We start from the raw sequence: 21,646 nt of genomic DNA, 5'->3' as shown, positions 1-21,646 counted from the left end.
GAAGGAGGCCCAAAAATTGTAAAGGTGTGCACCTGTGGAACAGGTGCGCAAACATTGTCGTTTTTGTTTTAGCATAGCCTCCCCACCTTAACCCCAAAGAGCTGGTGTTGAAGGAGGCCCAAAAATTGTAAAGGTGTGCACCTGTGGAACAGGTGCGCAAACATTGTAGTTTTTGTTTTAGCATAGCCTCCCCACCTTAACCCCAAAGAGCTGGTGTTGAAGGAGGCCCAAAAATTGTAAAGGTGTGCACCTGTGGAACAGGTGCGCAAACATTGTAGTTTTTGTTTTAGCATAGCCTCCCCACCTTAACCCCAAAGAGCTGGCGTTGAAGGAGGCCCAAAAATTGTAAAGGTGTGCACCTGTGGAACAGGTGCGCAAACATTGTAGTTTTTGTTTTAGCATAGCCTCCCCACCTTAACCCCAAAGAGCTGGTGTTGAAGGAGGCCCAAAAATTGTAAAGGTGTGCACCTGTGGAACAGGTGCGCAAACATTGTAGTTTTTGTTTTAGCATAGCCCCCCCACCTTAACCCCAAAGAGCTGGTGTTGAAGGAGGCCCAAAAATTGTAAAGGTGTGCACCTGTGGAACAGGTGCGCAAACATTGTAGTTTTTGTTTTAGCATAGCCTCCCCACCTTAACCCCAAAGAGCTGGCGTTGAAGGAGGCCCAAAAATTGTAAAGGTGTGCACCTGTGGAACAGGTGCGCAAACATTGTAGTTTTTGTTTTAGCATAGCCTCCCCACCTTAACCCCAAAGAGCTGGTGTTGAAGGAGGCCCAAAAATTGTAAAGGTGTGCACCTGTGGAACAGGTGCGCAAACATTGTCGTTTTTGTTTTAGCATAGCCTCCCCACCTTAACCCCAAAGAGCTGGTGTTGAAGGAGGCCCAAAAATTGTAAAGGTGTGCACCTGTGGAACAGGTGCGCAAACATTGTAGTTTTTGTTTTAGCATAGCCTCCCCACCTTAACCCCAAAGAGCTGGTGTTGAAGGAGGCCCAAAAATTGTAAAGGTGTGCACCTGTGGAACAGGTGCGCAAACATTGTCGTTTTTGTTTTAGCATAGCCTCCCCACCTTAACCCCAAAGAGCTGGTGTTGAAGGAGGCCCAAAAATTGTAAAGGTGTGCACCTGTGGAACAGGTGCGCAAACATTGTCGTTTTTGTCATAACCAAAATGAGGTTCTGTGAACGTAAAGAGAATGAGAGGAGGGTTTGAGGGTGGCACCATGGTCCAGGCTTAAACTGAGGCTCAACTGCCACATCACAACGATAGCCTAGTCTACAAGGTCTGCATCAGGTGCATCAAAGCTTGATATCCACGACTGATTCATCTTAATGAATGTCAAACGGTCGACTGAGTCGGTGGAGAGTCTAGTTCGATGGTCTGTGACGAATCCTCCTGCTGCGCTGAATGCCCGTTCCGATAGGACACTGGAAGCAGGGCAGGCCAACAACTCCATGGCATACTGGGCCAGTTCTGGCCAGTGGTCTAATCTTAAGACCCAGTATGCCAGTGGATCGGATTCGTCACATGAAAAGCCCTCTGTGTCACTTTGTGCCCTCACGTAATCGTCCACCATGTGATGCAGACGGTGTCGATGCGATGTGGCAGCTGAGAGGCCTGGGCGGTGAGGACTAAAAAAAGACCGAAAGGCATCCGTCAACCGCACGCCTTCTCCAACGCTCCTCTCGTGACCACCAGTAGAATCCATGGTAGGTTGTCCCCGCCCCTGCACCCTACGGGAGTCGGGGAACATGTTCACCAGATTCCTCTTGAGACTGTCCTCAAGGGATTTGATCCTGTGGACTCTCTGGGTGGATGGGAAAAGCTCCGAGACTTTACACTTGTACCGGGGGTCAAGTAGGGTGGCCAACCAATAGTGGTTAGTCTCTTTAATGGCCTTGATTCTGGGGTCCTTTCGCAGGCTCTGGAGCATGATGTTTCCCATGCGTTGCAAATTAGCGAAGGCCTGAGAAGCTGACTCCTCGGGGTCACTCATAACGACATTATCTTCAACGGGCTCCTCCTCCTCCCAGCCACGTACTACTCCAAAGTGTCCCGAGGGAGTCAAACTAGGCCTTGCAGATTGCCGCATGTCTTCCTCCTCCTCCTCCTCAAACCCTGCAAAAGTTCCCGCAGAATTGTCCTCCTCCTCCTCTTCCACCCCTGGATCCTGCTCGGGCCTCTGGGAGCTAGGCATAATGGGGTCAGGATTCTCAGGATAAAGGGGGCCTTGAGAGGCAAGGAAGTCCTCCTCTTCCTCCTGCTGCTCTGCCTCCAGTGCCCTGTCCATAATGCCACGCAGAGTGTGCTCCAACAAAAACAGTACCGGTAGGGTGTCACTGATGCATGCGCTGTCCCGGCTGACCATCCTTGTGGCCTCCTCAAATGGCGAGAGGACAGCGCATGCATCCTTAATCAAAAGCCACTGCCGTGGTGAAAAGAATCCCAGGCGCGCAGAGCCAGTGCTGGTGCCGTACTCGCATAGGTATTCATTGAGGGCCCTCTGCTGCGTGTACAGGCGCTGCAGCATAGCCAAGGTGGAGTTCCAGCGGGTGGGCATGTCACAGATGAGGCGGTGTACCGGCAGGTGAAACTCGCGCTGCACTTCGGCCAAACGTGCAGTGGCACTGTACGACCGCCTGAAGTGACTGCACACCCTTCTTGCCATCGTTAGCACATCCTGCATTCCCGGGTACGAGTTCAAAAACCGCTGTACCACGAGATTCAGGACATGCGCCAGGCATGGCACATGGGTTAACTTTCCCTGACGAAGGGCGGCCAGGAGGTTTGACCCATTATCAGTAACCACCATCCCTGGCTGCAGCTGGCGTGGTGTCAACCACCTCTGGGCCTGTGCCTGCAGAGCCCCAAGAATCTGAGGGGCAGTGTGCTGCCTGTCCCCTAGACACACAAGCTGCAGCACTGCGTGACACCTTTTGGCCTGAGACATAGAATAGCCCTTTGAACGTTTACGTGGTACCTCATCATATTCAAAGGACCATTCTGCAGAGGAGGGCATGGAGGAGGTAGAGGAGGAGGAGCAGGAGGGGGTAGAAGTGATCGATCTACCCGGATCAGCGACACCACCAGCTGTTTGCAGACGTGGGGGCAACACTGGCTGCAGCACCGAGCCCTGGCTATAATCCCTTCCACTGGCAAGCAGTGTCACCCAGTGAGCAGTGACAGAAATGTACCGTCCCTGTCCATGTTTGCTTGACCAAGTGTCAGCCGTCAAGTGTATCTTACGGCTGACTGACTTGGCCAGGGACGACACTACATTGCCTTCCACATGTTGGTATAGGGATGGCAGGGCCTTACGGGAAAAGTAATGCCGACTTGGCACCTGCCACTGTGGAACTGCACATTTTGCGAAGTCACGGAAGGGAGCAGACTCTACCAGGTTAAATGGTAATAGTTGCAGAGCCAGTAGTTTAGCCAAACTACTGTTTAGACGCTGGGCATGTGGGTGGCGGGGAGTATACATTTTTTTTCGTTCCAGCATGTGTGGAATCGAAATTTGGCGTCTAGATGTTACAGCTGGTGGTGTGCTGGAGGTAGATGCGACACTGCCTGCTATATCATCATCCCTGCCAGTGGAGGCTGCCAACAGGTGACGAGTGATTATAGCAGGGCCAGGAACAGACTGATGTGCAGGTGGAGCAGGTGGAGCAGATGGAGCATGAGGAGGAGCGCGAGGAGAACTAGGAGGCCGACTGACCGATCTTTGGCCCTTTTGTGGGTTCTTTAAATGCTCCTGCCAACGGGCCGAGTGGTGGGTTGTCAAATGCCTGTTTAGGCAGCTTGTACCCAGGTGGTTGACATTTTTGCCACGTTTTATACCCTTCTTACAAATCTTGCAGATCGCAACTGTTTTATCTGCATGGGATGTCTCAAAAAAGGCCCAGCAAGATGAGGTGTGTATAGTGGCCCGGGAGACAACAGGTGCGGCCTTAGATGGAGTAGGCCGTCTGCTCTCCCCTCTTGCTTGCTCTGCCTCCTCCTCAACCTCAGACCCAACATCTGACTCCATCAAAGACTGAGCATCAGGCCTGGCCTGGGAGACAACAGGTGCGGCCTTAGATGGAGCGGGCCGTCTGCTCTCCCCTCTTGTTTGCTCTGCCTTCTCCTCAACCTCAGACCCAACATCTGATTCTATCAAAGACTGAGCATCAGGCCTGGCCTGGGAGACAACAGGTGCGGCCTTAGATGGAGCGGGCCGTCTGCTCTCCCCTCTTGTTTGCTCTGCCTCCTCCTCAAACTCAGACCCAACATCAGACTCCATAAAGGACTGAGCATCAGGCTGGAGTAGATGGCCGACACTGTGGTCAAACAGCTCAGCTGACTCCTCTGCCATGTCTGAAATTGGGTCTAAGGGAGGACATGAGGTGGACATGGACTCATCTGTATTTGTTCTGACAACTGCAGAAGACTGACCACTTTTCTCTGCCTGGGTCACTGTAGTTGCAGATGATGCCGATGATGAGGGTTTGTTCATATAGTCCACCACCTCCTGTACATACTGTGGACGTATAGCTTGGCCACTGCCGGAGAACAATCCAAATGGTGGCCTGGCTGAGGACTGACCACCACGTCCACCCCTGCCTCTAGACACCCTAGAAGCTGTGCCCCTTTCCGCAGCAGGGCCACGTATGCCTTTTCTTGGTCTACCAGGCATATTTGTCACTGATGCGTTGGCAACTGTGTGCGGTGAAAAACGCACACTGCTATGCGACCCACAGTTGTCGCTGGATACAGCACAGCAGTTGCGTGTCACGCACAGTTGCAAAGGCTTTTGTACAGTGCACCTAACGCTTTGAACAACAGGCGTTAAGTTGTCACTGATGCGTTGGCAACTGTGTGCGGTGAAAAACGCACACTGCTATGCGACCCACAGTTGTCGCTGGATACAGCACAGCAGTTGCGGTTCACGCACAGTAGCAAAGCCTTTTGCACAGTGGACCTAACGCTTTGAACAACAGGCGTTAGGTTGTCACTGATGCGTTGGCAACTGTGTGCGGTGAAAAACGCACACTGCTATGCGACCCACAGTTGTCGCTGGATACAGCACAGCAGTTGCGTGTCACGCACAGTTGCAAAGGCTTTTGTACAGTGCACCTAACGCTTTGAACAACAGGCGTTAAGTTGTCACTGATGCGTTGGCAACTGTGTGCGGTGAAAAACGCACACTGCTATGCGACCCACAGTTGTCGCTGGATACAGCACAGCAGTTGCGGTTCACGCACAGTAGCAAAGCCTTTTGCACAGTGGACCTAACGCTTTGAACAACAGGCGTTAGGTTGTCACTGATGCGTTGGCAACTGTGTGCGGTGAAAAACGCACACTGCTATGCGACCCACAGTTGTCGCTGGATACAGCACAGCAGTTCCGTGTCACGCACAGTTGCAAAGGCTTTTGTACAGTGCACCTAACGCTTTGAACAACAGGCGTTAAGTTGTCACTGTATTTTGCTGCCTAGCAAGCACGTATACCTGCTGTGATACAGCAGCACTGTGCCACGTGCTCACTAAACAGAACCCTCACACTTTCCCTACAGAAACTAAATTTTCAAATCTAACTAATCTAAGAACCAGCACAATCGCTGTATCTAACTACACTGGCTGTAAGCTAAATACAATTCTGCTATATGGAGCTTTAGAACCACTCGATATGTAGGAAATGTAGTGTAGCAAGCAGGAGTCAGACAGAACTGCTTCAACTCTCTTCAACAGGCTCTGGATAACTGTGCTAGGGGTTAGGCGGGGCCATCTTATATAGTGTGGGGCGTATTCACTCCTGATTGGCCTCTGGTCCCCGTAGTCACTCCAATCACGTTCCTAGGAGACTCCTGCCCCCTCATTGGCTTTTGCAGACGTTTCTGGGCCAATCACGGGCTTTTAAAGCCCAGTTCCTGTCCCAGTGCATTTTGGGCGGTTCTGGTGGCCGAATACCGAACTTTTGCCGCAAAAAGTTCGGTATTCGGGCCGAATATCGAACATCCAATGTTCGGGTCGAACCGATGGTCGTCCCGAACCGTTCGATCATCCCTACTCAGCAGTCACTCCAGCAGTCCAGAGTTTTTAAAATCCCTGCTCTTCTCCATCAGCACTTCTAGAAAAGACCAGATGGATTCTGATTGGTCAGCCCCTTCAATGTGAAAGCACAGACCAATCAGAATTGATCACGTCTGTGTTGTAAGCACTGATGGTGAAGAGGGAGAATAGCAGAGATTTCAAATCCTGGGATTGCTAGAGTGGCTGTGGGGGTGCTGACAGCTCAGTAACCCAAGAGGTACAGTACAGACTGTGGGGGTGGGGAAGGCGTCTGGCCTTACATCCCCTTTACATTTTTTCTGCAAAGGTGAACTAACCCTTTAAGATCATAACAAAAAGTATTATGTAAACCAATTTTAGAAACCTATTTGATTTAATTGCATGCTTGCCTATGCTTACTTATATAAGTTTATTAAAATGTCCAATACATCTCTTTCCATTTTCTAATGACCATGATTAGGCAAATAGTTTTTGGTCTTTGTTTTGTTTTTTTCTCTGTGACAACATCAATTGTAATTTAATTTTTTTTTTTTTTTTTTTTTTTACCAGTAAGGAAATATTATTTATTTTTAATGCAATGATTGTGAAAATAAATTGGATAACTCATTTTAGAGTAATGGCTAGAAAAAAGTTTTGATTATGTTAATTAAATGGCTGCTGGTACTACTTGTGCTACACTGCGATGCACTAGATCATATTTCTAAAACATAGATTGGATATTACAAGAAGGTCCTTTTACTCCCCTGTGATGCACACATTTTTCTTTATCCTTCTGGACCTGCACCGCCACTTCTGTACAGATCTGAAAAGTACATTTTTTTATAAAACGAAGCAATTAAAGTGCAAATATTTACCATGGGAATAACTTGCCTACTACCGCTACCACTACAAGGTTTGCTTGATGTCTCCAGAAAGCATTAGAAAACTTTTCAAATTAACTACATTCCTACAGACAATAGATGGCATGCATTTTAGAGCATGCATTTTTCTTGCTATCTAGTCCACAGTGTGATAGATAGGATAAAATGATGCAAACTGCATATAACTTTTATATTACGCTCAATAAAATGTTAGTGTACATGTGAAGTTAGTTTACAAACTCACAGGCCTACCTGTACTATTGATAATGTCATGCTTTCTTTGAGATCTTTTTATGCTATCAAATAAATCTATTGCCAGTGTTGCTTCATCTCTAGCTATAAAGAATATTTTTTGCTGGTAGTGAAAGAAAACTAAAGTATTCTCTTGTGGGCAAAGTATTTCATAAAGATTTTATATGTGAGTATGTGGCCTGGTAAATTCAACTGTTATTTTTACACAGAAAATTTCGATATGGCATCTTGTCATCTTTCTTGTTGCATTTGTTTTATTTTTTTCCCCCTGGTCCTTTTACATATCGGTCTTTATTATGTGCTTAGGAACAGCTATTGTTTCGAGACTCAGGGAATAACAAAGGAGAGAATGAATACTGTTTTGTTCTATACAATCTTAAATTATAGGGTTTAAAATATTTATGCATGATTAGGTTCTCCAACATCAACCTGACTGTTTACTATAAAATATTAAAAATAGAATTTCAAGCTAGAATGATTAATATGTTTAGTGCAGCTATATCATAAAACAGGTGTACACATAAGAATATTTAAAATATGCCCAATGAAAGAAAAACTCTCTATGGCAGTGTAAACATTTTGTGACAATGTTGCAAAGTTAATCCTGAAGTATATATAAAATCTAAATTTTTGTTTAATTTGGATAAGGTAGGTAAGAGTGAGAGTACCCAATTATTACTGTTGCCTGTATTTCACACTTTCTGTACATCCCCATTGCCATTTGACTCATCAAGGAAAAGTTGCACAGGTCAATAGAACTTACAATAATTAATTAATTCTGTTATAGTATATTTAAACTGAATGACTAAAATTTCACACAAGCTTTAACATAATATTGTAATTTAAAATTCATTTTCTGTCTTTTTGAATCTGAAGCATTCAGTAAAATGATACCCCGTAATCCTGCCATAAAGGTCCTTGTTCAGGCACCCCTTGTTATAGGAGCTGCTGGAGTGCATACATGTAGATAGAAAATTGCTGTAAAATGGCAACAGAAGATTAGCAATGCCAATATGCAACAAAGGTGAAGACTGAATTTTATTTAAACGAAACATGGGAATTGTTTTGCTACACAGTGCTTTAAAAAAATGATATGGCATTCAGTTTGGGTTTACATCTGCTTTTAAGTAAATACTACAGTAACAGTCAGTAATAGTCAAAATATGTGTTCATTAAGTTATTCACTATACATCCATTTTAATTTTAATATCTATAGACATTGCAGAGATTCTCAGGAAAAAATAGGAACCCCTAGTAGAAATAAAAAGTAAAATCAATGTAATGTGTGTTGGTGTACGCTAAGATTTTGTTTGCAGTTCTCATATTTTTTTTTTCTTTAGAACCTGAAAAAGAGGAGATAGAGCCTAGAGTGCCACCACAAGCAGGTACTGCATGACTAAATAATTCAACTTTATCAAGCCTAGTGATTCTTACATTGAAATATTATATAAACCAATGCATTTACTTTGAACTTAAGATGCACAGACACCCAGAATCATACTGTAGCTTCCATTTTACATTTCCCCACTATCTTGTATTTTTCATATCACATTACACACAATTTATATGATCACAGTAAATCTACCAATGAGTGGGTTTTTTCTCTGATGTTTTTTTTTTTTAAACACATTTTAATTGGGATTTTCCAGATAATAACGAACAAACATTACATGGAAGGGAAAATCCAAATTAAAAGCAAATACACAATGTTAAAACATAGAGTCGTGAACTTCAAAATTAAACAACCAGAAGGGGAGGTGTGAACCAAAATGGCTGGGGTGGGGAGGGGTAACATGGGAAGGAATACCATGGTGAGGATAGAGACAGGGCTTATTTAAAATCGGGAGACATTCAAATAAGAACACAGGTGTCGGGTGTTCTTACATCATATTAGCTAGTTCTGGGGCTGAGTCCCACTTAGAAAGGAAACGTGGAGAGGGTCCAGAGAGAAGTTTCATGTCCAAAAGTTCTTTAGTGTACAATTTCGTTAGTTCTTCCCAAACTTCCTGAATTCTGGGAGGATGAGAAACTGTCCACTTCCTGAGTATGGTCCGCCTGGCTATCATGAGGCACGTTGAGATCCAAGCCTTGTGGTGGTTTAGAGGTAGAATCTGGGTAAGGTCCAATCCCAGGGAGGGACCGTTCAAATTTCCAAAGACCAAGAGAAGTGGGTTATTCATCGGGGTCAAGTCTGCTATCGTAAGGATTAATTGCTGTACCTCAAGCCAAAATTTTGAAATGACAGGACATGACCAGAGTCTGTGGGTTAGGGTAGGTATTTGCAGGTGGCACCAAGAACATGACTGCACGTCAGGTGTATCAGCAGAGGAAGAAAAAGGCGAGTAGGCCCTGTGTAGGATTTAAGCTGTTGTTCCCTCCAAAATTAATTAACAATAAATTTGCACATCATATTGTACCCTTGGAATGTGGAGTTACTGAGGTTTGGGAAATTAAAGTCTTTGTTCCATGGGAAGGCCGAGTTATGTATAACCCGTAGAAATCGGAGAGCTAAAAGGGGTTTATACGCATCCGAAAGTTTAAGCTTTTTGATTAGCATTATCGCATCCAACACTGACTCCTGGTAGAGCTTTGTCTTGTCCGAGCACAGTTCCTTTGCAAATGTTATTGCTTGCTGAAGGTGTAGAAAATGATTAGATGGAATGTTGTAGATGCTACAGAGTTCTGAATGGGCGCGTGGCAAGCCTGAGATCGGATCAAAGAGTTGGGCAAAATGTGTGAGACCGCCGGCAGGCCAGGAAGAGAATGCTTGATACTGTCTGGATTGTGCAAATAAGGGGTGACCCAAAATAGGGAGGTATTTTGAGAAATAGGGGGATAGGTTCAGTTTTTTACTAACTTCTCTTTAGGATATTATAGTGTCCCGCAGAAGAATATTGTTTTTAATGGTGGCTGGTAATGCAGACAAGGAACAGTGAAGTAGGGCTCCTAGGTTAAAAGGTTCAATTATTTGAGATTCAAGATCGATATTAGAGAACCTGGACACCCCTGAAACCCAATCTATGCCCACCATCAGGAGACATGATAGATTATACAGTCTAATATCTGGGATGTTGGTGCCCCCCTCCCGTCTGGGCCTTTGGAGTTTTTTTTGTGATATTCGTGGACGTTTATTATGCCATAAAAAGGCTGAAAGTGCCTTATAGAGAATTTTGGGAGTCTTTATGCTTAAGAAGAAGAGGAATGGTTTGCATAGGATTAAGCAGTTTTGGATAACTAACCATTTTGAAGAGTTGGCTTCTGCCCAGATGGGAGAGGGGTAATTCCGACCATGACTCCAGTTGTTTCTTAATTGCTTCAATAACAGGGGAAAATTTAGAGTGTAAATAGAAGAGGACAATCTGCCTATTTTGACGCCCAAATATTTAATGTGGGACTTGGATATGGTAAAAACAGAATGGTCCAACCACTTAGGTGATCTGGTGTGGGAAAGAGGGAGGATCTCGCTCTTAGCAAAATTAATCCTAAGACCAGAGCAGGCTCGGAAGTTACTGAAAATGTAATGGATTAGGGTTATATCGGAGGGGGGATCTGTTTTATATGAGCTTGAAAACCGGTTGGTAAGTAGCTCCCACCATTCATAATATGGGTATATACCTTAGTCAGGGTGGGTATTATGGAATTTGCGGCCAATTTGTAGAAATCTGAAGTGTACCCATCTGGGCCCGGGGCTTTCCCTGATGTTAAAGAGGTTATAATAAATTGGACTTCATCCGATGTGAGTTTTGAGATAGCAGAAGAGTCTAATGTGGGGATATTAACTTTATATAGGAAGGCCTTGGCAGTGTCCAGCTCAATGGGGGTTTCCATATAGGGATGCAACTAAATCTCTGATCACAGAGTTGATTTCTTTAGGGGCTAGGTGATAGTTTCCCCGGAGGGTTTCTTAATGGCCGTGATATGTGTCGATGAACGTGGTCCTTTACATAAGTGGGCTAAGAGTTTCCCCGATTTATTGCTAAATTTATGCAGGCGAAGGTCCAGAAGCGTGTGGTGGAAGCTCTCCCTGGCTTCCGCCCAAAGATCAAATTTCGACTTTGCCTCCTTCCAGGCTAGGCGATTGGAAAGGGATTTAGTGTGGGATAGACAAGCCTGAGCCAGCTGTAAAGCCTTGCTAGCCTCCTGAAAGCGGGCATTGGCGGACTTCTTGTGGGCAGAAGTGAAAGCTATGATCCTGCCTCGTAGGTCAGCTTTCCCTGTTTCCCAGAGGAGGAGCGGCTTATCAGTGTGTGCTTTGTTGTCTTTTAGAAAAGTGGACCATGTGTTTTCTAGTAATTTTTGAAGGTCGTTGTTGTCAGATAGATGTGATGGAAAGTGCCAGATAGGGTTTGAGGGGGACATATTAGGATCAGTAAAGGTAATAGATATTGGGGCATGATCCAAAATCGCTATTTGATCAATAGTTGGGTCTTGGTGAATTTAAGTAGCAGGTGATTGCAGAAAAGGTAGTCTATACGGGATAAACTATCATGGGGTGGGGATAAGAAGGTATATTCCTTACCCAACGGGTGAGACAACCTTCAGGTGTCAGTGAGGTGAATGGCGGATATGAAGTCTAACAGGGGGGTGGGTGCAAGATGAGGTTGGGGACGGGAGTGAGTATCCCTAGATCTATCCTCTGCGGGATGCATCACAGTGTTAAAGTCACCCCCTAATAGGAGTGGGAGGTAAACATAGTGAGCTAACTTGGAGAATAAATTATTAAAATACGTTTTGGAGGGTGAGTTGGGGGTGTATACCTTTGCTATGGCTAGAGTGGATGAGTGGACTTTAATCGTTAGGATTGACAGTCTGTCTAGGGTGTCGGATTCTTCTGAGATTAATTCACAGGGCAGATTCTTGTTGATGAGTATGAGGACCCCAGCCTTATGTTTTACTGAGGCTGAGCCAAATATCTGGCCCACCCATAATTTACACATTCGGTAAAAGTCTGCGGATTCTAGGTGCGTCTCTTGGAATAAGGCGATATCAGCTTTCAATCTTTTTAAGTGCCTAAGGATAGCCATCCTTTTGTGTGGAGATCTCAACCCCTTAACATTCCAAGAAATTATTTTCATATTATGGGGGAGTGGGGGGGGGGGGTTGGTGTGTGTGACAGAGGTATAATATAGATTAAGTGGAGGTGAATAAGATAGCAACCTGTGTGTTGGCCACTGGAGGACCAGGGATGGCAAATAGCAAGTCACCGTAGGTGTAAGGTATGGGGCGGTATTCCCAGTAGGAAGGGAGACGGAATCTAATACTAACAAAACAAAGCAAACAAAAATAACGAAAATAGCACATACCAGTGTAGTCCTGGACTTCACTTTTTTCCCGATGAGAGTCATCTTCCCCAGACGGCCTTACCGGTGGAGCAGAGATGACCACACCCGGAATGGTGGAAGGCAAGAACCAAGTAAAAGATTGTCCCATTCTCTTGTGGGGGGTGGAGGTGCTGTTAGGGGGTAGAAACCGGTTAGGTGTAAGATTCCGCAGGGTCATAGACCAGGAGGGGCATGCTTATTTGGCTCCAGTAAGGCTGTGAGGGCACAAAAAAATATAAACATAGGTAAGGGAGCATTCAAGATCAAGTACAAAAAGTAAATAAAAGAACATTGCAACAATAAGTGAACCATAAGGCATCAACCTTCCCCTGATAGAAAGGCATAAATACGACCTAGCACATAGCCTGACTATTTGGGCCTAGTGGGGTGCCAGATGAAAGGGTAAGTTCCTGGAGAGGGAATAGACCCCAGCAGAGATAGCTTAGACGATCATTTGTAGGATTTATGGGCATAGCGGGCCCTCTTGGGAGAGTCTTTCCTCGGGCTGCGCAAGTCTCTGACTCCCAGGGAGCGGGAGGGAGAAAGAGAGGCTTGGGTCTCCATCGGATTTGCATATATGCCTGGATATAATTTGAGGCTTCATCTGGGTACGAGAAGGATTTGGCTTCGCCTGCTGTGGTGGTGAAACAGAAAATAGCCGGATAGGCCAAATTAAACTTTATCCCTTTTTGGAAAAGCGCGGTGCAGATTGGTTGGAAAGCATTTCGTCGTCTTGCGACCTCCTGCAAATAGTCCACAAAGAGCAGTAGTTTGTGACCATCCAATTGCAATGATTTTGCGTCACGGAACGATTTCAATACAGCCACCCTGTCAGCATAGTTGAGGAATCGGGCAATCACAGGGCACGTGGAGCACCGGTCGTATGAAGGGGGGCCAAAGCGGTGTGCTCCTTCAACTGTGCATGGGGCAGAGATCCCCAGGGCCCGCGGGATCCTTAAGAAGCAAAATTCCTCCAGGGAAGCATTAGTGACAGATTCTGGAACTCCTATAATGCTGAGATTGTTCCGGTGGGAATAGTTTTCTAGATCATCAAACTTTTCTAGAATGTAGTGCATGGTCTGAGAACAACGTTGGTCATTGGCCATATTAGCATGGATTTCGTCCTCAACATCAGATATGCTGTGTTCAATGTCAGTGATCCGTTTAGAATACTCTCCCATTTCCTTACGGAGTTGCGCAATGCCTGCAGTGACCGCCCGGGCATCTCCTGGTGGCGTGTGTGCCATGTGTAACAAAGCAATCCATGGTGTGCAGTTACCAGAAGGTATGGGGAGACACAGCGATGATCGTCTGCCGTCTGCTTGGGTGTTAAAGCAGAGTTAATATGCAGGTTAGACCAGAGCCGCCGCAGCCACATCTACCTCATCGGGCGCCGGAACCGGAAGTTGTCTTCTCTGATGCTTTAATCAAAAAGCAGTGAAATACCATAATATTCTGCTGTAAATCAATAAACTAGCTTTCATATCTCATGTGATAACATTAGGGAGACTGTTGATCCGCAAATGGAAATGGATGTGCAGAAATCTAGAGCATAGGAAACTTTAGACAAAGTACTGCCCTTGTGTAATAGAGGTCAACATGAAATCAGACAGTAGTACAGATATATATATATACTGTATATATCTGGAAGTGTGTTTTTGACAAAATAAGATTCCCTAAGTAGAAATTAAAATCAAAGTGGGATCTTTTTTTATTGCTCAATTTCTTAAAGAATGTCCTTAATTGGGGAAGTGGATAAGACTGCTACTGATATGAAGTGCAAATACCTATACAGTAGATGCATGCAAATACTTGTAACAGCTGTCAAAATTCTTCCTGTCACAGTTGAATGTCAAACTGTTCTGACAGAGAAAGTTTTGGCACTTTCTGCTAGAGTTTGCTCTCAAACATCCCTATTGACCAGTGGTGGCACCCATCACAGAGATGGATTAGTAGGTGTAGTGGTGTCTAGGCTGCAAGCTCCAATCATACCCAGAAGAGTCAAAGCTTTCTCTGTAAGAAAAGTCTGTTTTCCCCTAAGGCAGGAAGATCCTGCAGGTTGCTGTAGCTATGTACATCATTTATAAATTTGCTGCTGTTACCACCATGTCAGATTGGCATGGGGGAAGTAAACATTGAGCTATATTTGTTGCCATACATTACCATATCTAGAATCAGAGCCATATTTAAAAAAGTCTCGTCCCCTAAGATCTTCTCCCCTAATCCTAAACCCTGACTTATTGGACTTTCACATACCAAAATCCAAATGTATTAAATCAAAAAAACGACATAAATACAATATATCTGGAGCTGTGACCTCTTAGAAAAACTGTTTTATCCATACAAAGATTCAAAACAATTACCATGGTAAATCATAATATAAGCCAAAATTCTGGGGAAGCCAGGGGAGGCAGTCAAAACCACTCAGATGTGCATGGCCTGAAATATATGATATGTTGCAATAACATCCACTATTAGCTGAATGAGGACTTGGGTGATACTATTTGGACACTATTCCTTGGAACTGTGAGCTCAAATCTTATATGTAAAGACGGGCTTTGTGGTTGGCATTTTCGCTATGGATTTTTTTTTTCCCTTGGGGGTTATGCAGTATTGTACAAAAATTATAATGGGAGAATAATGTGCAGTATTTGTTGAGCCTTTAGATCCAGTGCTAGAGGAACTATTCTGCACTCTATATCGAACACTGTTTTGGACAAGGGCCTTGCCAGGGATAGCAGGCGGATAGCAGTGTTAGATGCAACAAAGAGGCATTGGTTTAATTTACTCTTTATGGTTGATGACTGGAAAATAATTATTGTTAATGAGCAGAGAAACATATATTTTGGAGGTTCATGCAAATACTGCTGTTACCTATGTGGAATGAGCCTGTTTTACACAGGTGGGAATTAGGCTTCTCTATAAAAGCTATACTGAACCTACCAGGATCTTTTAGTGGGGAGATTCAGTGCCCTGGGGCAAAGTGTATATATCTGCAGTTTTTTAGTGGTGTGCATTCAGGGTTATGGTATGATTTGGATCTCCATGCAATTATGTGTTTTTGTTAAATGATGCCTACTTGTATTAGGCATTCATATCTCTGATATATTTTGTAATGTACCATGGTAATTCTTTTTAATGTTAGTATGAGCAAAAACAATTTTCTAAGGTGTTACAGTGCCAGATATATTTTGTTTATTTTTGTTTGATTTTTTATTGAAAACATTTGATCCAAATGTGAAAATTCAAAAAGCCAGGATTTTGGATTAAGGGAGAATATTGACATTACTGGGGACTCCTGACCTGTGATGGAGGTTTAGTTGACAGTTTAATAAGTATTAAGTAAATATCTTGCCTTATTACAAGAGCCAAATATCATATTGCCATAAACAAAATTAAACCTGGTTCCAAGACTCAGAGTGATGCCATGTTTTAGAAGCCAAAGTATTTCTGTTCTAGGTAAATTGTTATAAAGCAACTTTTCAATAAAATATTTGAACATGCTTAGCGATCGGTCCATCAGTAACCAGTTAAGATCCAATCTACAAAGCCATTTGCAGGGCAATATGGTTAGTAAAAACTATTGTGTAAGGAACACACTATGCAGACTTTATAATAAACAATTATATAACAGTTTTCTTGGTTTGCAATTTTTTAATGCATATACTTGTACAATTTATTTATTTTTTTTTTTTTCCAATAAAAGCTTTATTGAGAAAATTAGTCAACAGTAACAAATAATGATGTAAACAGTATGGTAGCACATCAGCATAAAATATTTAGACGTTTCAGTACATAATAATTGAGGAATATGTAATATTAGCGTTGTACACTGACAAGTCTAGTACAGTCAACAAGTAGGCAACCAACGTGACCAGTTATGGTGTAGATTGGTAAGGACCACTACACCAGGAGGCCTAGAAGGCCAGAAGGAAGGAAGAAAGAAAGAAGAAGAGGTAAGGATTGAAGAGAGAAGGAGTAAGATGGGTGAGAGTGAGGAGGTGATAAGAGCAGGTAAGAGGGTCGGGGGTTCTAATCAAAGTAATCTTGTAAAGTCATAGCAAAGTTTCAATCTTCAGCTTATATGATCAATAAGCACAGTGACAGTGGATCAAACTACAGTAAGGTCAAGTGTCAGATCCGATTAGTGTGGAATCATTTTGCGGAAATCAGCAGACAGTGTAAAAATCACCCAAGGTCTCCACATTTCATGAAAGGCAGCATCTGATTCTTTTCTAATAGCAACGGTCTCTTCCATATCATGTATGAGTTTTACCTTATCAGCCCAATCTTTGGCAGAAGGGGTGTTTTGTGTGTTCCATTGAATGGGTATTACCGCTTTGGCAGCATTTAGTAGATGCCTAACCAAGGAGTGTTTATATTGTTTATATGAGAGGCTGTTTACATGGAGTAGGCAACAAGCAGCATCAAGGACTATAGAAGTGCCAGTTATATGTTTAATAAGATCTATGATCTTGTTCCAGAAGGGTTTAATCAAATCACATGACCACCAAAGATGTGCAAACGTGCCTTTTTGTTTCAGGCATCTCCAGCAACGATCGGAACGATGCGGGGACCAGGTTTGTAGCTTCACCGGGGTGATATACCACTGTGCCAAGATTTTAAAGGATGTTTCTTGAATTTTCGTGCTCAGTGAGCATTTGTGCGTAAAAACGCACGCTTTTTCCCATTTTTTGTCTGAAATTGAGCAATTTAACTCTTTTTCCCACATTATTTTATATTTGTCTGGAGTCTGTGTCAGATTGCACATAATCCATTTGTATGCTTGTGAAGTGGTTTTGTAACAAGGTGACTGGTCCCCACAAAGTTTTTCGAAAGCCGTAAGAGGTTTTGTTAGAGCAAGTCTGTTTTTGTGGTTTCGTATGAAGTCATGGATTTGGAGGTATTTCCAAAAAGAAATTTTGTTGTTCACAGGTCTACTTCTATTAAACTCCTCAAAAGATAGTACCTCATTTCCTTGAAAGCAATCTTTAACCCGTAAAATGGAATCTGATATGGGGGCCTCTGAATTTTTATAATTAAAGTCTGCGCCAGGTGGGAAATCTGGGTTGCCAATAATTGGCGTCATGGGGCCTGGACTCGTGGCTAGTTGGTGTCTGTTAGCTAATCCATTGAAGATTGATAGCGTGTTAAATATTAGTGGGTGATGCTTGACCTCGACAGGGTAATTAGAGGGGTCCGACCAGATCAGGTTTTGGGTTGGAAATTTCGAGCACTTCCTTTCTAAATCCACCCAGTCTTTTTGGTGAGCATGGCAATGCCAGTCTACTACCCTGGTGATATGAGTGGCATGGTAGTATTTCATAAAGTCAGGTAAGCCCAGGCCTCCGCTGGGTTTAGGTATGTGCAGTCTTTGTAAGTTAATTCTAGGCTTTTTATGTGCCCATATAAACTGTCTCTGGGTGTGAGCGAGGTTCTTAAAGAAAACAGCGGGGATTTTAATGGGGAGCGCATGAAACAGGTAAAGCAACCTGGGTAGTATAACCATTTTTAATATTGCGGCTCTTCCGAACCAGGAAAAATTTTTAGAATTCCAGTTGTGTAGATCTCCCTTAATTTTCTTCAAAAGTGGTTCAAAATTCGCACCATAGAGGGACTCAATATGGGGGGTGAGCTTAATACCTAAGTATTTAAGGGATCTGGGTTCCCACTTATAAGGACAATTACTTTGAGTCATTTTTTTTAATTTATCGGACAGAGAAATATCCATGGCTTCCGATTTTGAGTGGTTAACCTTGAAATTGGATAAATAGCGAAAATCTCGAAATTTGAGGTTCAAATTAGGTATAGAAATATGGGGTTGGGTAATGTAGAATAGTAGGTCATCCGCATAAGCTGATACCTTATAATCTCTACCTCTAATTTGGAAACCATGAATCGCCGGTTCGGCATTTACATGTCTGATCAGGGGTTCTAGGGCTAAGATAAAGAGGATCGGAGAAAGAGGACATCCTTGTCTCGTCCCATTGTGTAGGTGTATGGGAGATGAAAGGATGTTATTAACTTTGACCTTTGCAATCGGGTCAGTGTATAGAGATCCGATCCAATTCATCATGTTATTGCCCAAACCTATGTGCTTACAAGTGGCCAACAGGTAGTCCCAGGCCACCCTGTCAAAGGCTTTTTCGGCATCTGTGGATAAAATAAGGCCTTCCAGTCCACCTCTACGAGTTTCATGGATCAGATTGAGGGATTTTATAATATTGTCTCTAGCCTCGCGGCCAGGCATAAAGCCTACCTGTTCGGGTCCGATGATAAGGTGCAGTAGGGGTCTTAATCTGTTGGCTAGAATTTTCGCTAAAAGCTTTACGTCAATATTTAAAAGTGAGATGGGTCTGAAGTTGGCGCAATCCGTTGGGTCTTTGTCCTTTTTTGGGATGACTGTTATATGTGCGGTGAGGAAATCTGCGGATGGTTTGGTTTGCTTAGAGAGGATGTTTAGTGCGTCAGTAAGGGGGGTCACTAACGTTGTGTCGAATGTTTTATAATACTGGGACGTTAGCCCATCCGGACCTGGACTCTTTCCATTTTTGAGGTCTTTAATGGCTGATTGGACTTCGGCTGGGGTAATGTCTTTTTCTAGCTCAGATATGTCTGAATGTTCCAGAATAGGTAATCCACTGTCTCTAATGTATCGTCGGATTAGTTGGTCCCTAGGTCCAACCAAGTTGGGGGGTCGAGCGTGGGGGGGTAGATTGTAAAGTTTTTCGTAGAACTGGCGGAATGAATCCGCAATGTTCTTGGAGTCATAGAATTTGCTATTGTTTTTGTCTCTGATGCATGGTATGTGTGAGGCTGTCTGTAAGTCTTTAAGCGCTCTAGCTAAGTACTTGCTACTCTTGTTTCCATGTTCATAGTAGATCGCCTTGTTTAGATATAAGGATCTTTTGGTCTTTTTATTTAAAATATCTGCTAGTTCGTTTCTGAGTCTGATCAAGTCTTTGTGTAGGGTCTTGGCTAATGAAAGCTTGTGCTGAGATTCCAAACGGGCAATGTTAGACACTAAATCAGAGATATGTTTGTCATTTTCTCTCTTTTTTCTGGCTCCGAACTTGATAAATTCCCCTCTGATCACACTCTTATGAGCCTCCCAAAGTGTAATCGGGGAGGTCTCAGGAGAAGTGTTTTCACGGAAGTAGTTTGACAGGGTGGCGTGAATGTCTGCCTTAATCCCCTGGTCAATTAGGAGAGATGGATTTAATCTCCAATTGAACACAGGCTTACAGTTCGAGTTAGATGAGATGGAGATTGATATCGGAGCATGGTCAGATATTGAGATGATTCCAATCTCAGCCCCCATCAAATCTGGTAAGTCTCTTTGAGTGATAAATATATGATCGATCCTTGCATACCTATCGTGTGGAGCCGAGTAATGTGTGTAGTCCTTCTCAGTGGGATGCAAGGTTCTCCAGGTATCGACTAGGCACATAGATCTCAACATATCTTTAATTCTTTTCAACAATTTGAACGCTATGCAAGTCTTGCCAGAGGAGGTATCCTGTATAGGGTCCAGTGGGACATTGAAGTCCCCCCCCAGGATAACACATCCCGTGGCAAAGCTTTTAAGTTCAGATATGAGATTGTTGCAGAAAGACACGTGTGCTCTATTGGGGAAGTAGACGTTTGCCAATGTGCAAGGACGCCCATAAAGTGTACCCGAGAGGAAGATAAATCTGCCTTCCGGATCTAGATATTGTTTTTCCAACACGAATGGAGCGTCCTTGCTCATCAATATTGCTACACCCTTGGTCTTGGCTAAGGGGTTTGATGCCTCGTATATTACCGTGAAGTATTTATCTGTCATTTTAGGGACAGCATTTTTTTTAAAGTGGGTTTCCTGAAGGAAAACTATTTGTGCTTTGCTCTTTTTGAGTTCGGTAAGAACTTTTTTCCTCTTTTCGGGGATATTAAGACCATTAATGTTGAGAGATATGATCATGGGATGTCTACCCAGGTGTGAGAAAACCATGACTATATCTCGAGTGATGGGATGGGGATGGGGGGTAAGGGAAAGAAAGGACACAGAGAGGTAAGAGAAAAGAAATACAGAGAGGAAGGAAGTAAAGACAAATATCGTAGTAAGTGGGCGGTTGGGGAAAAAAGCCCAGACGCTCACTAATCAGCAGGCAAGATTGTACGTAAGTTATTTAGATATTACGGGGTTTCTGTGAAAAAAAATACAAAAAACCGACAAAAATGCCTTTTGGGGACAGCGGGAGAAGCGCAAAAAGGAGGCGTCCCACAAAACAAGGTAGATAACAAACAATAGGACATTTAGTCCAAACCCACACTATCGGCTCAATGAGCGAGTGCATAATGAGTAAAAAAAAAAGAAAAAGAACTCTGCGGCCAAAAATAACATAGAGCGGGCCAACAAGAAAAACTGAATGTCGGCAACTAGCACATGAAGAATGAGACCATAATGATATGGCTTGTATACACTGCATAGTACAATAAGATTGTAGATCAACTTGTGACATTTATGATAGGGCCATTTCGAGAGACCTCAAATAGAAGGTACCTATTCCGGATTGCGTCCTTGTGTGGGTGCAGATTACAACATAGGCACCTCAGTGTCTAAGTGTCGTGAGATGGGCAGATACATAAGTACCTCTATAGTCCAGATTAATGGTGGTTGTTCACTTTGGAGGTTCCAGGGTCGCTCGACTCATCAGTCCAAATCCCTTTGTTCTCGGCTGGATGTGTGAGGCTAAATTTGTCTGAGGAATCCGAACAATATGTTATGAAAGTGCGCCATCTGCTGGAGAAAGTTAACAACTCATCTGAAAATAAAAATGTCATTATCAGAGGCAAGTAATTCCAGCATAACTACAAGGCAAACATGCAAGTATGCGATCCTTCTATAAGATAAAGCTTCCATGACGAGATCATATATCCTTTTGATATGGCAGAAGCTTAAGTCAGAGATTGTCTTCGGGATATCAGAGGAAGAAAAGGCCCTGAGCTAAGTATGGTCGATCAAGTGCTCTAGGGTAAAAGAAGAAAGCATCCTTCATCCAGTGAGACCATAGGTCCCGTCTAGGATAACGTGATCCAGTGTCTCTCAGTTGTGGTCTCTAGATCTGGGTGTTTTTGGCGGGGAGGAGAAGGGGAGATGACTCCCCTTATTCTTTGCTTTTTTGTT

The 21,646-nt window shown here is 43.6% G+C and overlaps 1 protein-coding gene across 1 annotated transcript in view; it reads left to right on the top strand.

The window, feature by feature from the left end:
- The window catches only part of TRDN (triadin), a gene marked incomplete at its 3' end in the record, with an annotated part of 647,190 nt that extends 638,635 nt beyond the window's left edge, over positions 1–8,555 (top strand). Inside the window, exon 43 of the mRNA XM_082250910.1 lies at positions 8,500–8,555. Within this exon, the coding sequence (XP_082107036.1) occupies positions 8,500–8,555 (56 nt within the window). The remainder of the gene's footprint in view (positions 1–8,499) is intronic.
- Between the last annotated feature and the right edge of the window lie 13,091 nt (positions 8,556–21,646).

This window comes from Pelophylax lessonae, assembly GCF_965119305.1.
Source record: "Pelophylax lessonae genome assembly, chromosome: 3".
Classification (NCBI taxonomy): domain Eukaryota; kingdom Metazoa; phylum Chordata; class Amphibia; order Anura; family Ranidae; genus Pelophylax; species Pelophylax lessonae.
This window is presented reverse-complemented; position numbering and strand designations above follow the sequence as displayed.